We start from the raw sequence: 22,542 nt of genomic DNA on the forward strand, positions 1-22,542 counted from the left end.
TCCCGGTCTGCTTCCAGCTGCTGTGCAAAGACTTCCTGCTCCTTCCTTGAGTCTTGAAGTATGCTATCAATCATGATCAGCACCCGATCAATTCTTCTCTTCCTTGTTCGCCTTGATGGTCTATTGGCTGATGACAAGATAGCCTCTTCCCGCATTACACGTGCACCTAAGAGAGAAGAATGGAAGAAGTGCTCAGCAATGCATGCCATCTGATAAGACAAAGGGAAAGGGATCACCATAATGCCTACTCGAGCGCAGAATGTCCAATATCATTGTTTGCTCACAGAGTAACAATTAGGAATAGAACTCCAGGGGATTCATACCTCGATCCTTGGAAACTGAAGGTCCTACAGCATAAAGCTGTTCTCCTGGTACTGGTTCACATAACCCTGGGAATTGGGAACATGATGTTACAGAGTGATCTCAGCAACTCTCCTGCAAAGGAGCTATGAACATTCAGGTGGTTTGGTCAGCCTGGGTGGGTAGATTGTTAGCAGAGACAGCCTGAGAGAGGACAGCTTTTGCTTGGTTAATACCATACGTACTTGTACCTGAGCGATGCAGGACCTTCCATTCATGCTTTCCTTTCCCTTCTTCTTTCCCTGGAGATAACAGTAAGTGGTCTCCTCGAGTCATATGTCTGGGAGCTGGAATCACAGAATAAAGAAAGGCAGGTCTTGTAAACTCCAATGCCTTCCACAAGGGCTGTCCCCTTGTGACCCTCACGCACAGAAAATGAGAAGGCACGCTTGATTTAATTTGAAATCAGTGTACATGGGTCTTTTTCTTTCCCTTAGCACATCTGTATGTCCCTTTACTTGTGCACTCGGCCTATCTGGAGGTTTGGCTTCACTGATTTTGTGGCATGATTAAACACAGTCCTTGTGATTCAGTATTAGGACAATTTTTGTAACAGCTTTTATTTTTCACCTTCTAAGAGTGAGTTCTAAACCATTACTCATTCACACACATTTACTGTATATGTACCCCCTTCAAAATCTAGCTGGCCAGCCTTTGAGTTTCAGAAGATATGAGGTTGGGAAACCACCATGCATGGAACCTCTTTCTAATCGATCATTCTGAGGTCTAGTAACTCCTGTTCACCTTTATTTCTGACTCGTTGTTGAGAAGGCTTGACCAGTCACTCTACTTTTCTATTTCAGTATCTTGTGTGATGGAATGGAATTATGAAGGCCAGGCTCAGGGAGAAAAACATTTTGATGTGATGGAATGGAATTATGAAGGCCAGGCTCAGGGAGAAAAACATTTTCTTACATCTCCTGAGGAGCGTGGGAGATACAAGAGGATGAGACTGGCACCTCCCTGAGGAATTCACAATGTTGTGGCTGGCATTACTTGGGAGCTGGGGTTTCAGTCTGGGAAGATTGATGTCAGGCCTAGCCCAAGCAACTCCAAGAGACCACATAAATTCAGTCCAGCTATGTTTATTAGCTACAACCTCTAGCAAGAATCTTCCCAGACTGAAACCCCAGCTCCCAAGTAATGCCAGCCACAACATTGTGAATTCCTCAGGGAGGTGCCAGTCTCATCCTCTTGTATCTCCCACGCTCCTCAGGAGATGTAAGAAAATGTTTTTCTCCCTGAGCCTGGCCTTCATAATTCCATTCCATCACACTTGTGACTGTTGAGGACCATCTTGGTATCTCATCTACTTGACATTTCCCCATCTATCTTTCCATATAGCACTTCTTTATTCCATCCTCCATCTTTGTTTCAGCACATTTCCAATGTAGCAGAACAAAGTCTTCAGCTATATGGCTTTCTGTGATTGAATTTTATATATGTACTGACACAACTTTCTTTGACTGAATTGCCTTACTCTTACTCGCCATTCATTGTCTACAAATATATGGTAACGTATTTTCCCCCTTGATACCTTTATACAATTGGTATCACATCTATTATCTACTACATTTCCATCAGAACAAATGCCTATAGTTTTAAGGTACATTCATTTCTGCCTAGCAATACAAGTCAAAACTACAATGAATAATTAACAGTTAACATAGACAATACAATGATGGGCCTTAAAATGAAGAGTAAAATTCATTCCTTCTGTGGACTGTATCATCCAAAAAAATCATCCCAATGAAGAGTCAAAGTATCTTGTTATCCTCTGATCATTAGCAGAACAGGCAAAGGGATTTTCCTCACTATTATTGATTGATTGATCATATTTATATAGCCTACTGAACCACTACTGAATTAATTAATTTAATTAATTCATTAAAGCAGGGTTCCTCAACCTCAGCAACTTTAAGATGGGTGGACTTCAACTCCCAGAATTCCCCAGCCAGCTGGCTGGGGAATTCTGGGAGTTGGTCCACCCATCTTAAAGTTGCTGAGGTTGAGGAACCCTGCATCAAAGCACTACTGAATTAATGTGCTGTCAACCCATCCTAAGACAGCAGAATATAATAGTAGCAGAAAAAATTGCTGATACCAGCCAGGGGTGAAAACATCAGCCAGTCACAACACTGCAGCAGGAATGGGATGGGGCTCTGAGGCCACTGTGCTATTCTGCTCACTCTTTTCTGAAAAATGCTTTGTGTCCACCTCCTCCTATACCACAGTCAGCCACATCACCCTGGCTAAAGAATCAAAACAAGAAACAAAGAGGAATCTAGTTGAGTTATTAGTGTCATTCTTAAGAAAAACCTTTTCTTTATTTCCTTTCCTCTTGGACCTGTTGTTTGGACCCCTGGTCTTACACCTTGAGAATACCCTATTTGTCTACCCATATCAACGCCTGTCTCTCTCTGAGAAGCAGCACACAGTGAACCAATGTTGACTTCCAGCTCTTATGCTATGTTCAAGAGGCAATGGGTAATTCGCTACCCTTTCACTGTTGCATTATTTTGGCCTTGCACCAAAGGGGCGTCAGGCAAAAATAGCTCCTGTTCCTGCTTGTGGTAGAGCTTCTGGAAAGAATTTGTTTCCCCAAAGAGGATGATGGAAAGTTAGCTCAATGGCTACAGGCTAAAGTCGGTATCTTTTCTATCACCAGGTTAGGATGGTTCCCACTGCAGCCCCATGACATTAGCAAGAGGTACAAATAAACAATCTAGTACAATTGGTAAAATATTCATCTTCCCAGAGATCCTGCTGGATATGTCCTTCAGTGCTTCTTAGAGCCACTCCACTATGGCCTGCAGCCTCCTTGCACATCTGCCCAAGTCCATAGTAGTCAGCATGAAGGCTGAAGATGGCAAGGCTAGAAGCAAAGAGCCTGACCAGAAAAATGCATGGTGCAGATGTCCTCCACATCCAAAGCTGAGAAAGGAGCAGGAAGAAGTCCACTGCCATAGAAGAGCAGGAGAAAGAAATACAAGACTTAAATCCAGGGCTATTATAAGAAGCCTTGTTTGTTTGATTCTGCAATAGCTGATTGTTGTTATGGCAGTTTCTTGCATCCACAATAACTGCAGGGTAGCTATATGTACCAAGAGAAGTTTCCTGCCATATCCTGAGGTGAAGCTCTGACACTGAGGTTCCATTAACTGCTGCTGCTAATCATTCTGATGGTGCTTGTCCTGCTAATGTCTATGTTCCTGAATCCAGAAGCGGGGACTCTTCAACCGTGTTCAAGTTTGGCTTATGTTCTCCCCACAGCTAGATTTGGCAATGTGAATTCTGTTTTGACTGAGTGAAGAAATGGTAACTGCGTTCCTCCTTCTGTCAAGTCCTTAGCAGCCACTTGCAACTGAAAAACAAGATTCTCGGGCTTCTTCAACCAAATTTATTGAAAGGGAAAAGGGAATGAGTTTACAGAAATGTTGATTAGACATTTCTTTTACAACCCAATTTAAGTTTGTTTGGGTAGAGCTTTCTTGATCTTCCTGCTAGCCATCTGTTGATGCACTGTTGACATACTGGATACCTCTTTTCCTGATAAAGGAAGAATTTCCAGAAGTTCTGCACCCTTTCCTGGACTTCAGAAGCCCATTACAGCTCCCCATCCCTGGTCCCCTTAGGAGGCCCTATTTCATTTGGGTCTTCCATCAGTACACTGCCTTCCAAGATGTTTTTCAGGATCGGGACCTAAATATCAGAAGTTGGCAGTCAGGGGCAGTGGAGGTTCTGATGGCTGACATCTCCCTTCCATCCTGTATAGTTAGACTGCATGGAGGATGAATCCAATAGAACAGAATATATGTAGCTCAGGGTTGAACTGTAGAGTCCTTGGTGCTCTCTGACCTTGGCTGTTTGCTTGCAGACATTTCATTGCCCAACTAGGTAACATCATCAGTGTGAGGGGGTGTAGGGTTGCTCTGTGTTTATATACAGTAGCATGCCCTGCCAGTGTTGTGGAAGTGTGGTTTTCTCCTTGGTAGTTCCTTGATTAGGGTATTGTGTTCTGCTTGTTTGTCTGGTGTTAATCCCTGCTTATCTGGGTGTTGGCTGCTGGAGAAGATGTGTTCTTGTTTTTTTGTTTCGTTCTTAGCTTTTTTTTAATTGTCTCTTTTGAATGGTGTGTAAATGTGGTTTATCTCTATGTGTCTATTGTTGGCTCAGTTTGCGTGGAAGATGAAGTAGGAAGAAGTTGCTCGAACCCCTACCCAAATTCAAGGAGCTCAAAGCTGATTTCTTTAACACTACAGGGGACCATAATAGCAGGACGTTGGGCATGGAGGCAGGAAGAGGGAAGTCTAGGACTGGAGAAAGCTGTTTGGTAAACTACTTGCAGGCTGACATCACAGAAAAGCATGAGAAAGCTCTTGCCACCAGTCTGTTATGATGTAATGGTGGAAGACATTGAGGGGTTTAACTTTGGGATATTCTTATAAATAATGCTGTAGAAGCTGATTTTCATTGCTGTTCAGGCTCACTGTATCTGCAATAAACTTCACTATTTATTCTTTAACTTCCAATGGAAGTTCTAAATCCAAGGTGGAACTCTTAGATGTATTGCAGTGGCCCATAACTGCGGTGACTTAGTGTGTGGGTAGCAAGCCCAGGTCCCTCACACCCAGTAGAGTCCACTCCCATTTCAGCTCAGTAATCCTATGGCACATATTCCTCTATCCTGGATAGTTGTCTTCCATTTGTAAACACTTCCCTACAAAACCTTACATTCAAAGAGGACATGTGCATTTGTCCTCAGTGGTTATTCTCCCTTTGTAAAATGCCACTCCCCCAGCATCAATTTAGCATTGTAATCATTGGGCCCATGTTCACTTGTCAGGGATGCTAAGTTCACCTTGCAACCTTCCCCCTTCAAATCTGCAACTGAAGATGTTTTTCCGTCTCTTACGGTAGCTTTTGATGTCACTCAGTGAGTAAGCTGTAGCTGCCCAGAGAGCTGCACTGTCTTTTCCCCTGAGACAGGAACAGAGAGCAGATATAGAAGAAAATCCATTGCTGGCAACACTACCATGGAGAACGGTAAGAGCAGTTATCACTTGATAAATAGACATCATTGGGCATCAATCGTGGTCATTCTTGCTTTGTGAAGTAGTAAGATCTGCTTTGTTGGGGGACTATGCCCACTTTCACTCCCAAACTTATGACCACTTCTAGGTACCATGTTCACTTATTAATTTTGCCTAATTTGCCCTTGGGCTGGAGGCTCCCTAATCTTTGGTGTCAGCAATGGATACTCCATCACAATTAACCTCCCTTTCTTCTGGTGGAAAGGCATCAGCTGCTACATTCTCCCTTCTAAGAAGCTCAGCAGCAGAATCCAGATACTCCAGCACCGGGGGTAGAACTCTCTTTACTGATGTTTTATCCAGCTTACTACCATATTTCCTGCAGCCAGCCCAACAATCTGCCATGAGAAATTGCCCCATTAATGACTGCCTTGCCAACGCATATTCCAAAGGAAATGGGCACCCTGTGAGCACTGCCCACATTGACCAGACTTCTCAAGTCAGAGGAGGAGTGCCTAAACATGGGGACAGCTACCTCTTCTGGTACTACCATTCCCTCCTCCACTTCAGCCATCAACTCTTTCATTTCATAGAATCAATCTTATGGGCAACTCGCCCTTTATAATGTTGCTTTTCTTTTTCAACAGTAGGAGCAGCCTGGAGCAGGGTGTGGACACAGGAGAAGAAACTCCAGAAAATATAAGGGCTGAAGTTGGGAAGGCAGAAACAGGACAGAACCTTTACCATCTCCTGTGGGGTCAGCCTGGCCAGTTTGATCCAACAGGGTTGGCGCACTCTGGTTTCCTTTGATTATCAATGCCATCTATCAGGACCCCAGAAGCGTGCCTTTTGTCTCAGGGTGCCTGCCCTCTGGAATGAGGTTCCCCCGAGATCCAAATGGCTCCCACCCTGCTTTATGCTAAGGTGGCCGGAGCTCCCTGTCAGGTGTATGATATATTTTCATTTCACTGACCAGATTTTGTTTAATGTTGTATGTTCTATTTTATATAGTACACTTGTTATTTGTTCTGATGCTTGAGCCAGCATGAATCGATTTGGGTTGGGTGGTAAGTCTAAGTCAAATAGATAAATAAATGCCAGGAGTCAGTCTGATCCATAAGGCCAAGAAAAGTATAGTCCAAAGTCCACGGACTTGAAAAAGTGAGAGGAAAATTTAAAATCTGCATTACACACCCATATCTATAGGACTTGATTTTGGTATACATATGACTTCTTTCTTGTCTGCCATGACTTGACTCTGAAGCTTGCTGCAAAAAAGTTCCTGAAAATGAGTTCAGTGTCTGGAGAACTGAGATGCATTGCTATGGCAGATGTGAAGTCTGACCAATGGTGGTACACTGGGATAGAGAGCCAGAAAAAAAGGATAGCTATGAGCAGAGCTCTGGTTTGTGTCTTTGTATACGCACTTGGCAATTTGGATACGTATCTAGGCAAATGTGTTGCTATGTAAATAGCTCATCCTTTGCTGTTGAAAACAACATCACATTCCCTAAAACAGCTTTGCTTCTTATGTTGTCCTCTTAGGGAAAGATGCGTATGTGGGTACGGGTGACAGAAGTGGACTCTAGGGACAGACGTGGGGGTTGCAATTTGCCCGAATTTCAAGTAAGCTGAAAGCACCCCAGGTTTGACTTGATCACTATTATGTTGGCTGTTATGGAACTACACTGGACATCTACCTCTACTGTCACAACGAGCTGTTTGCAACTGGGGTCACCCTAGAACAGCCAATCAAGGAAACACAACAGAGGTAACAAGTAGCTTTGATTTGAAATAATTTATATTAACATTCATAGTTACAGGCAGGTTATGGGGTCGGGGGAAGACTAAGCACCTTCTTGAGATGCAGGAACAGTTTCACGGCAGAGTGGTCAATTGGAGGCCAACAGAAAATCCGCTACTGCACTCCGCACTGCCTTGGCCTCGGCTGTATGGCGCTGACTATGAGCCTTACAGTCTTCTACGGGGACTGTAAAGGGCGGCACCTCACTGTCAGGTGTCCATGTCACCGGGTGACCTTTGGTCTCGCAGATGTTATGGAGTACCACACACGAAGAAATGACTGACACAACGTTTTCCTCCGCCACGGGTAACTGCATGGTGAGACAGTGCCAACGTGCTTTGAGTCGCCCAAATGCTCTCTCTACCACATTTCGGCACCTGTGGAACACACGGTTGTATAGCATCTCCCGATGGCCCAACCGGCCAACAAATGGTTTCATGAGCCACCGTCTCAATGGGTATGCATCATCACCGAGTATGAGGGGCGGGATAGTGACACCTCCATAGGTCATCGTTGGGTTTCCGGGAACAAACACACCAGCATCCATAGCTTTACACAGAGAAGAATTTCTAAACATAAAGGCGTCACGATGAGTGCCACTGTACCCAACTTCGATGTCAATAAACCGCCCAGTGTGATCTACTGTCCCCTGTAGCAACATTAAATAATAGTTCTTTCTGTTTACACACTGCTCACGTTGTCCATAAGGAGCACAGATGGGGATATGACACCTATCCACTGCTCCTACACAGTGGGGGAAGCCCATAGCACCAAAGCCATCCATGATCTGTAAGGGAAGAATAGGAAAGCTAAGTACGGGTAGCCTTCACAAAAGCACGCTGCCCCCTTCCGCACTACAGAGCTATAGGATGACCGCCGTTCAACGAGCTGCTGCCAGCTCAGTGGGTTTTCATTCTGTGCCAGAGTGTTAGGACATGGCTGGAATAACGCAGCAGCACTCACCTTTTGATGATCACCAAGGCAGACAGTACATTTCAGAAGCAACTCAATTGCCAGACACACCTCCACAACAATATTGCCCACGGTGGTTCTTCCTATTCCAAACTGGTGTGCGACTTCACGGTAACTGGCTTGAGTTGCGAGCCACCAAACAGTAATAGCTACTCTCTCCTCCACCGCAATAGGAATGCGCAGAACCGTGTTCTGTCTCTGTAGCAGGGGACGAAGACGATCTGCAACCTCAAACAGGGTAGCTCTAGACATCCGGAAGTTGGCAATCCACATCTCGTCGTCCCAAACTGTTAGAACAAGTTCTCTCCACCAGCGCCTTCGTGCCGGATACACCCACCAGCGCCGCGGCAATGGTACTGTCTCAGTCAGCGCCTGGATGAGCATCCGATATTGCTCAGCAGATCTTCTCCTCCATCTACCAATGATCTCCAGAAATCTCCTCCGACGTGCCCCATTCTGCCAGAGCTGGTAGATCACTTCTTCTTCCTCGTTAGCCAGCTCACTGAGGCGGAGCTGTATGCAGGACGCGATGCTATGTAGGGACATGGCTACCCCTCGCAATGCTTCCAGCTGTAGATATATAGTGCTGGCAGGAGACAGAGCGCAATGAACAGTGGGATTGTTTCCATGTGCATCTGAGCTGTGTAGACCATGATCTCCTTCCACCTCTTCCCCCTCCATAGGTAGCGATACATGATCTTCTAACTGACGGGTGTGTTCAGGAGCTAGAATCACAGAATAAAGGCTGATGGGGCATGTAAACTCCAATGCCTCTTGCTATGAGAAAACGTGTTTTATTCCAATTAGAAATCCATGTGGGCAACGATTGCCTTCCCTTGAAGTTCTTGCACGGCCTTTTACCCATCAAAATCTTTCTTCTAACTAGAGATTTGGCTTACTCGGTTCTCTAAAGGAACTTCTCAAGAAAGCTTCCCCAGTGCAATGTTCTATGATCAAAGCAGGATTTTTCTGAATAAAACCTTCTTTTCATTCTATACAGCATGGCTAAATCACTACCCCTTATGATTCAGTATCAGGACAAGGTTAGTTAAGTTCTTTTCCCCAATTGGGGGGTAGGGCATTGTTCAAAACCTTCCTTCCTACATTTCCTACATCTGGGATGCAAAGAGAAGTCCATGGAATGGCTAAGAACTCTACAGTTAGGTTGGCTGATGTTGGTCTCTCAGAATCCACTAAGGATATAAAATTGCCCCCCAGCCCAGACTGTAATGATTAAACCATGAAGCACAGACATATTTTGATGATGCTGGAATTACTAAAATGGATTGAACCAAACTACCCAAAAGAAGGCACAATGGTGGCATACACTATTGAGGATTCACATGAGCAGAGGGCCCAAAAGAATCCCCACCTGATGCTTAAGCTGGAATGTGAGACAGTACTTATGGAACAGCAACCAGATTAACAATATCAGATCTCTGAATCAGACTCCTACAGCAAAACACTGATACCAAAACCCCATCAATTCCCCTCTCATTAATATTTACTCAACTCCGAATCTGCAAGAGGCTCCATAATATTCATTGTGTTTAAGTCCCACACCTCCAAAAGTTTCTGCAAGTGGAAGACTGATGCAAAAGAAAAGGTTTATGATATTGTTCAGAGGCAGACAGGGAGAGCTAAACCTGCACAGGGAGAATGGGAAGGAAGAGCCTAGGACATTTAATCCCAGTTCAATCCAGGGTTTTATCCCAGTTTTAATCCCAGAGTTTAATCCCACTTCAACCCTAAATTTAATTAACATTTAATCCCAATTCAATCCAGAGTTCTCATTCAAGGCACAAATGACCAGGTTCAAATTATTATATTTCGGATACTCTATGCAAAGACCCAGCTCCCTTGATTGATTTATGTGCCATCAAGTCATTTTCAACTCCTAGTGACTACATAGATAGATTTTCTCTATGACGCTCCATCCCTAACCTGTTCTTTTAGGACTCCCAACGGGGCACTCATCACCACTATAACTGAGTCAGCTCCCTTGAGAAGTCCATACTACTAGGAAATGTGGAAGGAAAGAAAAGAAAGGATGACCAGCAGCAAGGTGGATAGGTTATTACAGTGGCGAAGAATACACCATTGGAAGATCTGAAGGACTTCAGTTGGGGACTGACTGTCCCGGATAAAATCTGTCCATGTGATTAAGAGTCAATATTGTCTTGATGGCACATAAATCTGGACACTTACATACAGGAACACAGTCCTGATCTAATGAGCCAGGACCAGCAGAAGGGGAGATGTGTGGGGAAAAACAGAAAAGGAAAAAGAGCAAAGCCTGGATGGGGTGAGAGCCAACTGATTGAGAAGATGGGAATGTTCTGGTGCTATCACCCACATCTGATTGGCTGCAGACCCAGCAAATGTGCCTGCTGTAACCTGCCACATATGTTGAGAAGGTAGCAAAGTCTCCTTTAAGTTGAGGCTGATTCCTGGTGACCAGATGGAAACATCCATGTAGTTTTCTTGGCAAGAGTGCTGCAGAGATTATATCAACTCATGAGTAGCCCCTGGGGGAAGGGATTTCCAATCAAAATACAAGGTGTTCAAGCTCCCACTGATCTGCTCTTGGAATTTCTTCCACATTTTGATCACATAGCATCAAAGGGTTACTGATGACAGAAATTAGTGCTACTATTTTAGAAAGATCCTCCATGTTTCAGGACCTTTTATGGCCAGATCTTTGGGAAGAGGATGGTGGCAAAAGACCAGAGTGGAAGGAGTATGCCAACAGCAGCCTAAAACACACCTCCAGACATACTGGCTAATGGTCACCTGACTATATCGCCAAAGTAACAGATCAGAGAGCACCAGAATAAGGAGAAAAATACTACAGCTAATGATGACTTAAGGTTGTCTCCCTCATGGATTGAGGATGATATAAAGGCAAGTTTGTAAGAACAAGGGAGAAAATTGGAGCCATCAAGGCATGATTGTGTCATGTCAAGGTACAATTAGGAACAAAGATACCCTGATCTAAAGATTATTTTATGTCACACCTAAAAGTGTAACCAAACAAAATGGAGTGAATAATTTAGCATTATCGGACAAGTCTGCCTGGCCACCAAAAGTGGTCATCCACCACTCCATCGGTTTGAATAGTTTTGGCAAAGGTTTAATTCAGTAGTGAATGGCCAGTTGGAAGATGAAGTATGGCAATATCCATGGGTCATACTGGGTAGACCAGACAAGCAAGCTGGGTGAACTTCACTGATATGAGAACACAAATGTGCCAATCGGTGGCACATTTTCAAAAGAGTTCTATTCATTGCACACGGAAGATTCATGTGTTCAAACTCATGCTGACATTTTGGGAACTTTCTTCCAATGTCATCATGTAACACGGAAGGATTACCAACAACAGATAAAAAGCAGCTCCCAGTATTTCTGAAAAACTGTTCTCCACACCTCAAGAGTGCACTGCGACATTTCACATCACAAGTTGTGTCCAACTATTTCCAGAAAGAATTGTTGAATCACACCAAAAGAGCTTGCCGGGCACCAGAGGGGAGGGAACGCACTGCACAGGCTGAGAGACCCAACACATAACTCCGGTCAGCTTTGTTACCAGTCACTTGGTCTTACCTCCAAGCACATGGCGAAGCATAACAGATTTTTACATACCTTGAAGCTGTAATGGTGTCAGAGTATGGGAGAAAATACTAGTTTTACACTGGTATACCTACTGATGACTTAAGGTTGTTTAATTCACAGGCTTGGATAAGGACCATGTCATATGGCCAAGGGGGAAAGCTGGAGTTACAAGGCAGGACTGTATGTAGAAAACTAAGCGAGAGCCAGGCTGTAATGTATTAGTAATTGAGGAAGGACAGAAAGTAAGACAGAGACAAACAGGTCAAAGATACCCACATTTAAAGGGTTCTCTCAAGTTGTGCCTGTAAATGGAGGGATCCCTGTAGTACAGTGTTTTGCAAACTTGGCAAAAACTTGTGTGGACTTCTGGAACTCCCAGAATTCCCCAGCCAGCATGGGGAATAAAGCTTTGGGAGGTTTTCATTAAGAACAAGTAGCCAATAGAAGATGGGAACGTGACAGGGTCAATGTGTCCCAGGCAAGCAATGGGAGATGCCCAGATTTAGCATAGCTCCACAAAACTTTCTATGAACTCTACCGCCACAACAGAGTAGTGGAAATGCATCCTCTTGTTCTATGCTTTGCCTGAAGTCCCAACTGCAACCCAAAACAAGAATGAATCGTGAGCAAGGGCTCCCACCGACGTCTTTCGAACTGCCCTCCAGCTATATTTACATGATACAGAATGGCTGATATATTGCAGAATGTGGGTTGTATTTCACTTCATAGTACTTTCAAAAGACAATCCACCTCCTTTCTGAGATGGATCAGGTTTCACACACAGGGGTGCACCCAAGTCTTTAAGGAGAAAATGACTAAATAGTAGCAAAAGAGGCTGACAGGCAACCAGGGGAGAGAGGACCTGCCCACAGCAGGCCCAAACATCCAAGAGAACTCTGATCACATCCACAACTGGTCACCTGAGCACAGCAGCAAAGTAATGGGTGGCAAAGGGTTCCAGTGCCAGAATAAAGGAGGAAGTCTATTTAGATACTGCTAAACTGGATGACAGGTTAAGGCTGTTTCATTTGTGGACTAAAAGTAAAATGGGGACATTACTGTCCAGTCAAAAGGGACAACTGGGGTTGTCAGAAATGGTGGCTATGGGGACAGACAAGTCACTCAGAGAGGACTAATATCAGTCTTTTGTCTTGGACAGTGTGTGGAAGTAAGAGACCCACAGGAGTCAGGAGCAAAATTTGCTTACATATTGGGGTCCCTCTTTTACTGAAATTACAACCGAAGTTCGTAATCTGGTTACCACTCAGGTCAACCACTGCTTTTCTGGATTATGCAAAGGGTAAGGTTCTTAGGCAGATGCAAACAGCCTTTTCAGCCTCCTTAACCAAATGAACCATGTAGTTTTCAGTTGGCCAATCCAACGTCTAGGCAGGAAACACAACCCACCTTAAAGCATTTTCACTTCAGGGTAGATCAGCAGAGCCTTTCAATGCCCGAATGCCCTAGTGATTCCCATTCTTCTGGGAACCTCACCTCTTGATTATTACGTATGATTATACTTCCATAATACTGAGTTGACCAGCTGAAATTCATTTGGGAAGTCAGAAATCTCTGTGGGGTTCATATTTAATGAATTCAAAGTTCATATTCATACTTAAAGCCAAATAACAGCAGGCTTTGTTTTACCTCATCCTGAGAATGCTCCAAGTTCTTGTGTTTTGGCCTAACTCTATCATCATTCTTGAGAAAAGGATTCTGGACCTTCAACAGTATCAAGCAATTTGGGAAAGAGCCTTACCCAGAGAGGATACCATCAAATAATTCTCCTCCATGACTTCTCTATACAAAGCTTTTTGGGCAGAATTCAAAAGAGCCCATTCGTCTTCTGAAAAATCCACAGCCACCTCTTGGAAGGATACTGTACCCTGAAAAAAGAAGACACGTTATCTTCATGAATTAAAAAGCCACCAAAACAAGATAGGAACATTGAGTAAGATCCTGTAGATGGCATAAGGCATGGCCTTGAAGGACAGGAGGAAGAGCCGCTAAAGACAAAGATCAGATAAGAGGGACTTGAGCCCAGGCTGCGAAAATAACTTGAGAAAACGTCCCAGACGAGCCCCTCCCTTGTTCACACAAAGATAAAGTAAGGGAGGGGGAAGCACATTTAGACTTGCAAGATCAAGATCAACAAGGTAGGCCAGACTAAGAAACCAATGCCATACAGATCAGGACTACTTTTATTATAACAGCTATAGTAATAGAATCTTACAAGTCTGGATGTGCTTCCCCCCTCCCTCACTTTATCTTCATGTGAACTAGGGAGGAGCTCTTCTCAAGTTATTTTCTTGGCCTGGGCTCAAGCCCCTCTTATCTGACCATATCCATGGTACCAGCTCTTCCTCCTGTCCTTCAAGGCCATTCCCTTTTCTCAAGTTATCAATAGAGGAGAACAGATCCCAAGTTACCAATAGAACAGAATATATGTAGCTCAGGGTTGAACTGTGGAGTCCTTGGGGTTCTCTGAGCTTGATTGTTTTCTTGTAGATGTTTTGTTACCAACAAAACAAAAAGTCTGCAAGAAAACAACCAAGCTCAGAGAACCCCAAGGACTCAACAGATCTCAGGTTTCCAAATCTGACAGCCTTCCCAACGGGACCCCACCAAGAGAAGCAAGGGAATGAAGGAAAGAAGTGCATAGGGGAGAGGAACACTCAAGGTGTCCCTGGATCAATTATCTAATTACTTTTCTCCTACCAGATCAAGGTGGATAGCAACTGTTTCAACTGCTCCAGTAGTAGGGATAGAATGGAATTCCAGAGAGGCTTTCCTACCTAGGAAGGAGATAAATAGGACATTGTTTTTGCTAAGTGTTGGCATTTCTAGACTGGAACAAATATACCTGCATCGGGTTTGGGGACAGAAATCACACTGCTGGATTCCTTCTGGACCCAATTTACACCACTGCCAGAATGAGAGGATAAAACCAGTAGAAGTTGCAGCTCCTTGCTAGGTGCTTGGAAAATGCAAGTTGACAAAGAGCAAGAATGGAAAAAATAGCTGCCACGGGACTTTCTGGATTAAGAATGGGCTACCAGATTAGGTATAGGTCTTGGCAATGACCCTACCACATTGGGACTTGGTCCAGAGAGGCTCAGGAGGAACAAAAGCACCGCACAGATTTTATCATTTATATTACATAATGTAATGCCACCTGACTTCAAATGCCTGTGGGTGGATTACACTTTAAAAGTGAGAAATAAAAAACGGATCGTAGAAACGGATCGTAGAAGTCTAGAAGAGAAAGCCACAGGCAGCACACCAAGGAAGGACCTACAGGACTCAGTAACCATCCTACCTCAGGGCCTGAGAGAACAGCCTGGTTTTCCAAGACTTTCAGAACATGTGGGGAAGTTATACAGATCTTGGGGGGATGCTGTTCCAGAGGCCAGATTATGTGGTGCCATCAAAAGAAAAGGTAGATTTTAAAAACATAAAGGTTCAAGAGGCTTACAGTATAAAACAGACCCATGTAAAAGGGAGGACCAGAGGTCCGGAAAGAAGAAAATATGTTTACACGTAGGGCAGCCTATTCCAGATGACCTCCTGGAAAACATCCATTTTAAGGAAGAGCAAAGAGATGTAGCAGCATGGAGATAGGCTAAGAAGCACTTCCAGACATCCTCTCACTCTGTGATCCTGGGATCTGGGGATTAGAGCAAGTTGGAACATACTCTAGGATTCCTTACCCAGTGAGGTGGCTTCTCCACTTTCCTCCCGCACAATTCCTCTCAACAACAGCTTCTGCATGACATCCAGCGGAACTTTGCCTGCCTTGGGAAGTTCAGTGGGTGTTTTGGCTAACATCCATTGCATCTGGAATCAGAGAGAGGAACTCAGGCATGGAAAGGGGAAGAGAGAGTATGCAAAGACATAGGAAAGGCATAAACCTTAGAAGTCCAGCAGCCCAAGTGAAGCTATGGCTGTTGGCCACTCAAGGATCTAGAGATACATGGTCTTCTTAGCACTGGGGTGAGGATATAGAAGTGGCCCAGCTCAGTGACAACAGGTGACTTGCTTGTAAAAGCCCTCCCCTGTTAGAGTATAGGATTTGCAAGGACATATCCCAGCATGGTGTAAGTTAAGATGCTGGAGTAGGACCCACGTTCAAGTCCATCCATGGTCACGGAAACTCAGTAATGAACTTGAGTCGGTCATGCTCGCTATCTCAGCTCACAGAATTAGGGGGAAAAACTGGAGGAAGGACCACTAGGTAGACCTCCTTGAGCTCCTGGAGGAAAGGCAGGATAGAAATCCAAGAAATAAGTAAGATCCACTTTGGATCCAAACCACAACATCTTCAGGTAAAGCTGCAAAGATCCCCTGTCTGAAATTCTGGAGAAACCTGGGTAACAACACTCACTTGGTGTAACAGAACATCCCTGTCAGGATAACATGTTAGGATCCCACCTAAAACTAGCCAGCCAGAAAAGCAAAAAGAAGAAGCTGGGGCAAACTAGGAGCTGCTTCAGACGCCTCCTATTTCTGTTCCCATGGACCTGATTATCCCCTGGGATGCTGGTGGGGAGGCAAGACCAGCATTCCCCTTTCCCCGGAGCTTTAAGTGTCATTCTCCTCCCCAAGGTAGGTCTCCCCCATCCTCTTCAAATTCCCAGTCTCAACAGTTGGGCAGCACTTCTTTGGGAATAATTTCTGAGCTACCAATGGAGGCTTCAGGATGATCATCCATACAACTTCAGCTCCTGAGAGTTACAGGGATGCAAGTCTCTCACCTGTTTTTTGTCTTCTGCCTGGCTCAAGAGGAAACCTTCTGCCAGAGCTACTGCCTGGGAAGTGGTCTCTGCTCCACAGTCCTTGATCCAGTTCTCTATCTCGGGGGGTAGGATGGCTAGGAACTGCTTCAGGATCATGAGGTCCAACATCTGAGCTTTGGTGTTTTTTTCTGGCTTCAACCACTGTCGATAAAACTGGTGAAGGCGACTGCAAATCTCCCGAGGTCCTTCACCCTCCCAGTAGCAAAAATCTTTGAAGCACTGACACCTGATGTCTAACCAGTTGCCCTTTCCCAGGAATTTGGGGACAGTTCTTTCCCAGAATTCCCCTTGGCTCCCCACCTGTGGGACTGTGGGGCTCTTTCCTGTCTCAGGATTTGCAGCATTGGGCTTCTCCTCCATCTCCACGCAGCTGACTTTCCAAAGAAGTTGTGAAATAACCCCTGCCCTGCTGCCAGTTCTGTTCTTGATGGGGAGGCGACCTAAATCTGCAACAGAAATATGCCATTATATCATTAGCGGTAATTTTAGTTGCCATGCACACTGCAAATGTGGGATAAACCATCAATTAGTACCATAACATACTTCAATCAATTAGAGCAGTGCTTCTCAACCTCGGCAACTTAAAGATGTGTGGACTGGGGAATTCTGGGAGTTGAAGTCCACACATCTTCAAGTTGCCGAGGTTGAGAAACACACTGAATTAGAGCCTCTAAATGAAAAAGGCCATGACATATCATGATGTCTACATTTTTTTATATACATTAAAATTAACATCTATGTTTTCCATATATGAGAGTCAGTTTGGTGTCGTGGTGAAGGCACCAGGCTAGAAACCAGGAGACCCTGAGTTCTACTCCTGCCTTGGGCACAAAGCCAGCTGGGTGACCTTGGGCCAGTCCCTTTCTCTCAGCCCTAGGAAGGAGGCAAGGGCAAACCATTTCTGAAAAACCTTGCCAAGAAAACTGCAGGGACGAGTCCAAGCAGTCTCTGAGAATCAAGCACAATTGAGCAGATTAAAAAAAAAAATTCCATATGCATCTAGACATTCAAATTAGCAGAAACTTAAAAAAGTAACTTCGGAGAAGTCTAAAAAAAGAAGAGTTGCTCATGTTTTTTTAAAGTTCAAGAGATCTGACCCCAAGCGTATTTCTGGTGGGAGCTGATTCCAAAGAACTGGATCTCAGGAAGAAAAACAGCTCAACGGTGACACGGCTGTACAATATCTAAGGAAGATGGAGAAGCACCCACATCTCCATGATACAACAGGGTGGGAGTTCTGAAGGGGGGGAAGAGGAGGACATAAGTTGAAATTGCCACTCTGCCACCCGGCTCAATAGCTAGAAAGATAATGGGATCACTTTAACCCTGGAGGAAGAGGATCAGCTCCCACTGAAGCTTGCAATGGCTGTGGCACTCAGAGAGATAAGCAACACACACTTCAAAACAAAGCTGCCTTTTCACTGCCCTTACATCTTCCACTTCCAAAAGCATCAAAGTCATTTGGAATGAGAAAGAGATGCCATCAAAGTCCTAAAATAGGTATATCAGAATATAACCCCCCCAAAACACAGCACTCACTTTGCCACCCACTCACTTTGCCACCCCCAGTCCCCCTCCCATATTCAGTGTGGCTCTTCTGATTGCCCACTTCTCCTTTAGGGAGTCCTCTGAAAGTGTGAAACCGTAATTCCCTAACCATAATTCCTCTTATGGAGTCCATGGGGTTCTCTGAGCTTGGTTGTTTCCTTCCAGACATTTTGTTACCTGTCTAGGCAACATCTTCAGATGTTTCAGCGTCTGCAAGCAAACAACCAATCTCAGAGAATCCCAAGGACTCCACTGTTCAACCCTATATATTCTCCTCTACTATCCCTCTTGCCCTGTGGGGCTGGGGAAGATGAGGACTGTGTTCCAACAGATCTGAAGGGGACCAGATGAGGAAAAAATGCATTAGGATGAATTAGTCCAAGTTGCTTCACCACCACCACCCCACCCTCCCCCCGCTTAAATTCCTTTTCCCAATCAGAGGCGACAATCTCCCAGCTTAGGAAGAAGGAAGAAAATGCAGGTGCCTTCTGGGGAAAGGAATCAGTGGGTGCAGAAAGGAAGCCAAAATCTGCAAAAAAAACTTACTTCTTTAGGAAACAAAAAGGTGGGGCATCCTCAGGTGTTCTCCTTTTCCACCCCAGCCCCATCCTTATCCCCCATCTCCAGCCTCTCCATTCCCCAACTTCAGCTGTGATCTCCCCCCCCACACCTTCCTTTGCTTTCTGTCTCCAATCCATGAATGAACCAGCCTCAAGTCGTCCTTACCTGCACCGGAGTTAATTTCTCCCTTATTCCCAACACCGTCCAAGAACAGCCTCCAGGTGGGTAAAGTCTGCTTGGCTTTGGCACCCATGGGGTTACCCCCCCCGTCAGCCGACTGCAGGGGCGCAGCCAGGAGGGGGCCGGCAACGGGGCCAAGCCATTTCGGGCTGCCGACAGAGCTTTCTGCTGACTCGAGGCTGGGCGCCGAGCATCGACTCCGCCGTGGGGCGAGGCGGCCCTTTGTCCCCGCGCGTAGCCTTCCCCTCCTCTCCCACCTGGCGGGCACCAGACCCTTCGGGGGACGGCTGGGGAAGAGTCGCAGACCCCCCACCACCACCTACGCGTGGGAAAACCGAAGCCGGAGCGGGCGGGGCGCGAGTCCCCCGCTCCCCCTCCTCTGCCGACCCCGCTCCAGGCCGGCGGAGAGCGGTCCTTCGCGCGGATGCACCCCCCGTAAGCACCCACCTCTGCGAGGCCAAGGGATCAGGACGGATCCTTTCCTCCAGGGGATCGGGACGGATCCTTCCGGGGACCCGCTCCGCATCAAGAGCGGCGGCGGCGACGCCCCCGCGCTCCAGCCCCCCCCCCCGCCGCCCCAAAGCACCGACCTCTCTCCCCGCCGACGCAACTCCAGGGCGCCTCCCGGGCTCGCCTGGGAACCGGAAGTGGACCCTGCGTGCGCGCTCATCCACGCGCTCCCCCTTCCCGGCTCCGGGCTGCCCTGGCGGCGCACGTGGGAATCGGCTTCCCCGGGAGCCTCCCGGCGCGAGACGCCGCCGCTGCGCGCGCGGGCAGAAATCCGGGGCGGCGCGCTTGGGCGCGGAGCGGGGAAGGGGAGTTTGGAGGCGAAGAGAAGCCAGAGCCAGGAATTGGGGGGTGGGGTGGGGTGGGGTGGGGGAGTAAAATTTAAAAAAAAAAGTCTCTTCCCCTAAAGGATGGGGCGGGGGGGGCACATTTCCAGGCGGAATGCACATTGCTGAAGTAGAAAGAGAGAGGAGGAGCCTGGTGCCTTGAATCGTATCTCGCAGACGCGTGACGTTTCGCTCGCGGTCGGGGGAACTTGCAGGGGGGGCGCCCCGTCTCAGGGAGGGTGACGGAAAGTTTAAAGTGTGTTGTAAAATCAGTAGTACGATGGTCTGCCCCCCACTCACCCACCTCTCGGGCATTTCCGTCTTGGAAGGACAGCTGGAACTTAGGGAATCATTTCGTGGGAAGAGCACAGAAGTCTAGTTCAGCCTCTGCTGGATCCGCTAGCCCAGTGTTTCTCAACCTTGGCCACTTGCAGATGTGTGGACTTCAACTCCCAGAATTCCCCAGCCAGCATGGCTGGCTGGGGAATTCTGGGAGTTGAAGTCCACACATCTGCAAGTGGCCAAAGTTGAAGAACACTGGGCAAGCAGGTCCAGCTTCTTTGAGCAGCTGCCCAATGCTTCCTACAGCAGCCTGCTCCATTGGCTGACAGCTCCTCCCTTGCGTTTCCTTCCCAGAGTGTTTGTGTTGTGTGTTGAACTTGGCTACCCCTCTTCGTGGGTTGTCCTCTCTGTTGGGGAGAGGGGAGAATAAAATAGAAAGAGAGGGGAGAATAAAAAGAAATACAGCAGGCCTATGATTATCTTGTTTCTCTCCCCACACAATCTTAATTGGGGGAGGGGAATGCTGCCTCTTTGGTTATGGGGGGAAATTTCCTGTTGAGGACAAAGGAGCATCTCTCAGCTGGCCTGTTTTAATGCTGATGAACTGCTCCAACGTGGCTACGATGGCTACTTTAGATGCGCTGTAAAATTTCAGACGAACGCCAGATGGCATCCAAGAAATCTTGCTTGTCTTTCTTTGTTGTCATAAAGTCCCTGTCTGTCATCATAGACTTGTTCTGTCTAGAGCAGTGTTTCTCAACCTTGGGAACGTTAAGATGTGTGGACTTCAACTCCCAGAATTCCCCAGCCAGCATGAAGTCCACACATCTTAACGTTCCCAAGGTTGAGAAACACTGGCCTAGAGGCTGCCGTTAGGGCTACCCTGTCCTGGTTGCCAAAACTCCACAGGGCCAATACATGGCAGCAAAGAGACACCAAGAGCTACTTTTGCTAACTCTGGTGGTTGGGCAGATTTTTGCAGGCCACAGGTGATCATCCTGCTGCCAAGGAGATGACTGGACTATGCCTTGAACTGCCCCTATACCTGTTTTCTTTCCATAGGTGGGATTGCCATGTGCTCTGGTGAAGTTTAAAAGAAGTTTCACTGACCATGTTTAGCAAAGAAACAAGGCACAGAGAGAGGGAGGAGGATGACGATGACGAAGATGAGGAGGAGGAGGAAAAATAGGGAAGGGAAGGGAAGGGAAGGGAAGGGAAGGGAAGGGAAGGGAAGGGAAGGGAAGGGAAGGGAAGGGAAGGGAAGGGACCTCTGCCAAAGCTGAAACTGTATTTAAAAAAACAGCAAAGGAACTGAAACCCTTTTACATAAACAAAAATGCCTTTCCATTCAATGTCTAATTGAAATCGGTTCACTGGAATTTTCCTAGGAATTGAAAGAAGGACAAAGAACTTTGAAGCAAAGACCAGATTCCAATATCAGGAAGCATACAAACCAACCTTATTTATTTTTAAACTACAGGTAGTCCTCGACTTAAGACAGCAATTGGGGCCAGAATTTCCATCACTATATGATGCAATCGTAAAGTGTGACTGCATTGCTTAGTGACAGCAATCCCAGCAGTCCCAGTTACTGGTATTAACCAAATCCACAGGCGAGGCAACTTCCTGCCAGCTTCCCACAACCAAAGTCAATGGGGAAGCTGGCCAGAAGTTGCAAGTCGCAGGCAGGCAGGCAAGGGAAGTGGCTGCTGCTGGCTGGCAGAGGGTGACAGGGTGTTGGGGTGTGCAGGGGAAGGTCAACAAGGGTGTGAGGGAGTGTCTGGGAGAGTAAATGAAGGTGCAAGGGGGGAGAGACATTGGTCAGGGAGGGCACGCAAGGGTGCTAGGGGATGCGAGAGGGTGCACGAGAGGCACGGCAGAGGTCATGGGAGGGTGCACAAGGGTGCAAGAGAGACGCAGGGCAGGTTGGAGAGGATGTGGGGGGGTGCGCAAGAGGTACGGCACAGGTTGGGGAGGGGGAGCGCAAGTAGCCAGTGTGGCATGAGTGCAGAGGGGCTGGGGGAGGTTGCGGGGGTGGGAGAGACACCCCAGCAACTTGTCACCTTCCCTGCTGCCTTCCCCATTGACTTTCTGGGGAAGCCAACAGGGAAGCTTGTAAAAGACAATCATGTGATCATGGGGCGCTGCAACCAGTCGTAAGTGCAAATCGTAAGTGCAATCACGTGACCACAGGTGCTGGGGACTCTGAGAACTGGTTGTAACTACCATTCATTCAGCGCTATCATAACTTCGAATGGTTACTGAACGAATGGTTGTAGGTCAAAGACTATTATATTCCTGCCATCACAAACCATTTCCATATGTTTATGACAGTTCATTTGAGACATATAGGTCTTGCTCTGGACCTCAGAAATGTTCCAGTATAAAGGTTAATGGCATGTTTTCTGCAACTTTCCCACTACTTAGAAGAACTAGACAATGGTGTCCAGTGTCACCCTTACTTTTTATATCAGCCTGGAACCCTTGGCTTGTGCTATTAGACAACATAGGGAGATCTACAGAGTAGTACATAACTCACTTGAACATAAATTAGTTTATTT

General features: G+C 46.3%; 1 protein-coding gene across 8 annotated transcripts; it reads right to left on the reverse strand.

The window, feature by feature from the left end:
• Positions 1 to 26: 26 nt before the first annotated feature.
• On the reverse strand, positions 27 to 19,538 carry LOC103061706 (uncharacterized). 8 transcript variants are annotated; one of them, XR_015793504.1, is made up of 8 exons: positions 18,852 to 19,307; positions 16,536 to 17,023; positions 15,492 to 15,618; positions 14,500 to 14,576; positions 13,541 to 13,667; positions 8,161 to 8,894; positions 552 to 647; positions 27 to 166 (listed from the first exon to the last, which is right to left on the reverse strand). XR_015793504.1 is itself a non-coding variant. In XM_088128650.1 (8 exons), the coding sequence occupies exons 1-7, from the start codon at positions 18,937 to 18,939 to the stop codon at positions 7,286 to 7,288; spliced, it is 2,340 nt and encodes a 779-aa protein (XP_087984776.1). In that variant the 5' UTR covers positions 18,940 to 19,307; the 3' UTR covers positions 546 to 647; positions 7,249 to 7,285. The 8 variants fall into 8 exon arrangements, 5 of the variants coding, with proteins under 5 accessions (XP_087984776.1, XP_007442405.1, XP_087984778.1 ...); XR_015793502.1 differs by having other exon boundaries at positions 37 to 166; positions 546 to 647; XR_015793505.1 differs by lacking the exon at positions 27 to 166 and adding an exon at positions 350 to 389.
• Between the last annotated feature and the right edge of the window lie 3,004 nt (positions 19,539 to 22,542).

Source organism: Python bivittatus, unplaced genomic scaffold, assembly GCF_059951505.1.
Source record: "Python bivittatus isolate LINGU-HERP-01145 unplaced genomic scaffold, Pbiv_v1 ctg000800_np1212, whole genome shotgun sequence".
NCBI lineage: Eukaryota > Metazoa > Chordata > Lepidosauria > Squamata > Pythonidae > Python > Python bivittatus.

Bases quoted from the DNA above. Each gene is read 5' to 3' on its own strand.
- LOC103061706 (XM_088128650.1), bottom strand. From the start codon at position 18,939: ATGGGTGCCAAAGCCAAGCAGACTTTACCCACCTGGAGGCTGTTCTTG. The intron at 17,024-18,851 runs GTAAGGACGACT...TTTCTGTTGCAG, and splicing joins AGAAATTAACTCCGGTGCAG to ATTTAGGTCGCCTCCCCATC. The intron at 14,577-15,491 runs GTAAGGAATCCT...TCTCCTTCCTAG, and splicing joins TGGAGAAGCCACCTCACTGG to GTAGGAAAGCCTCTCTGGAA.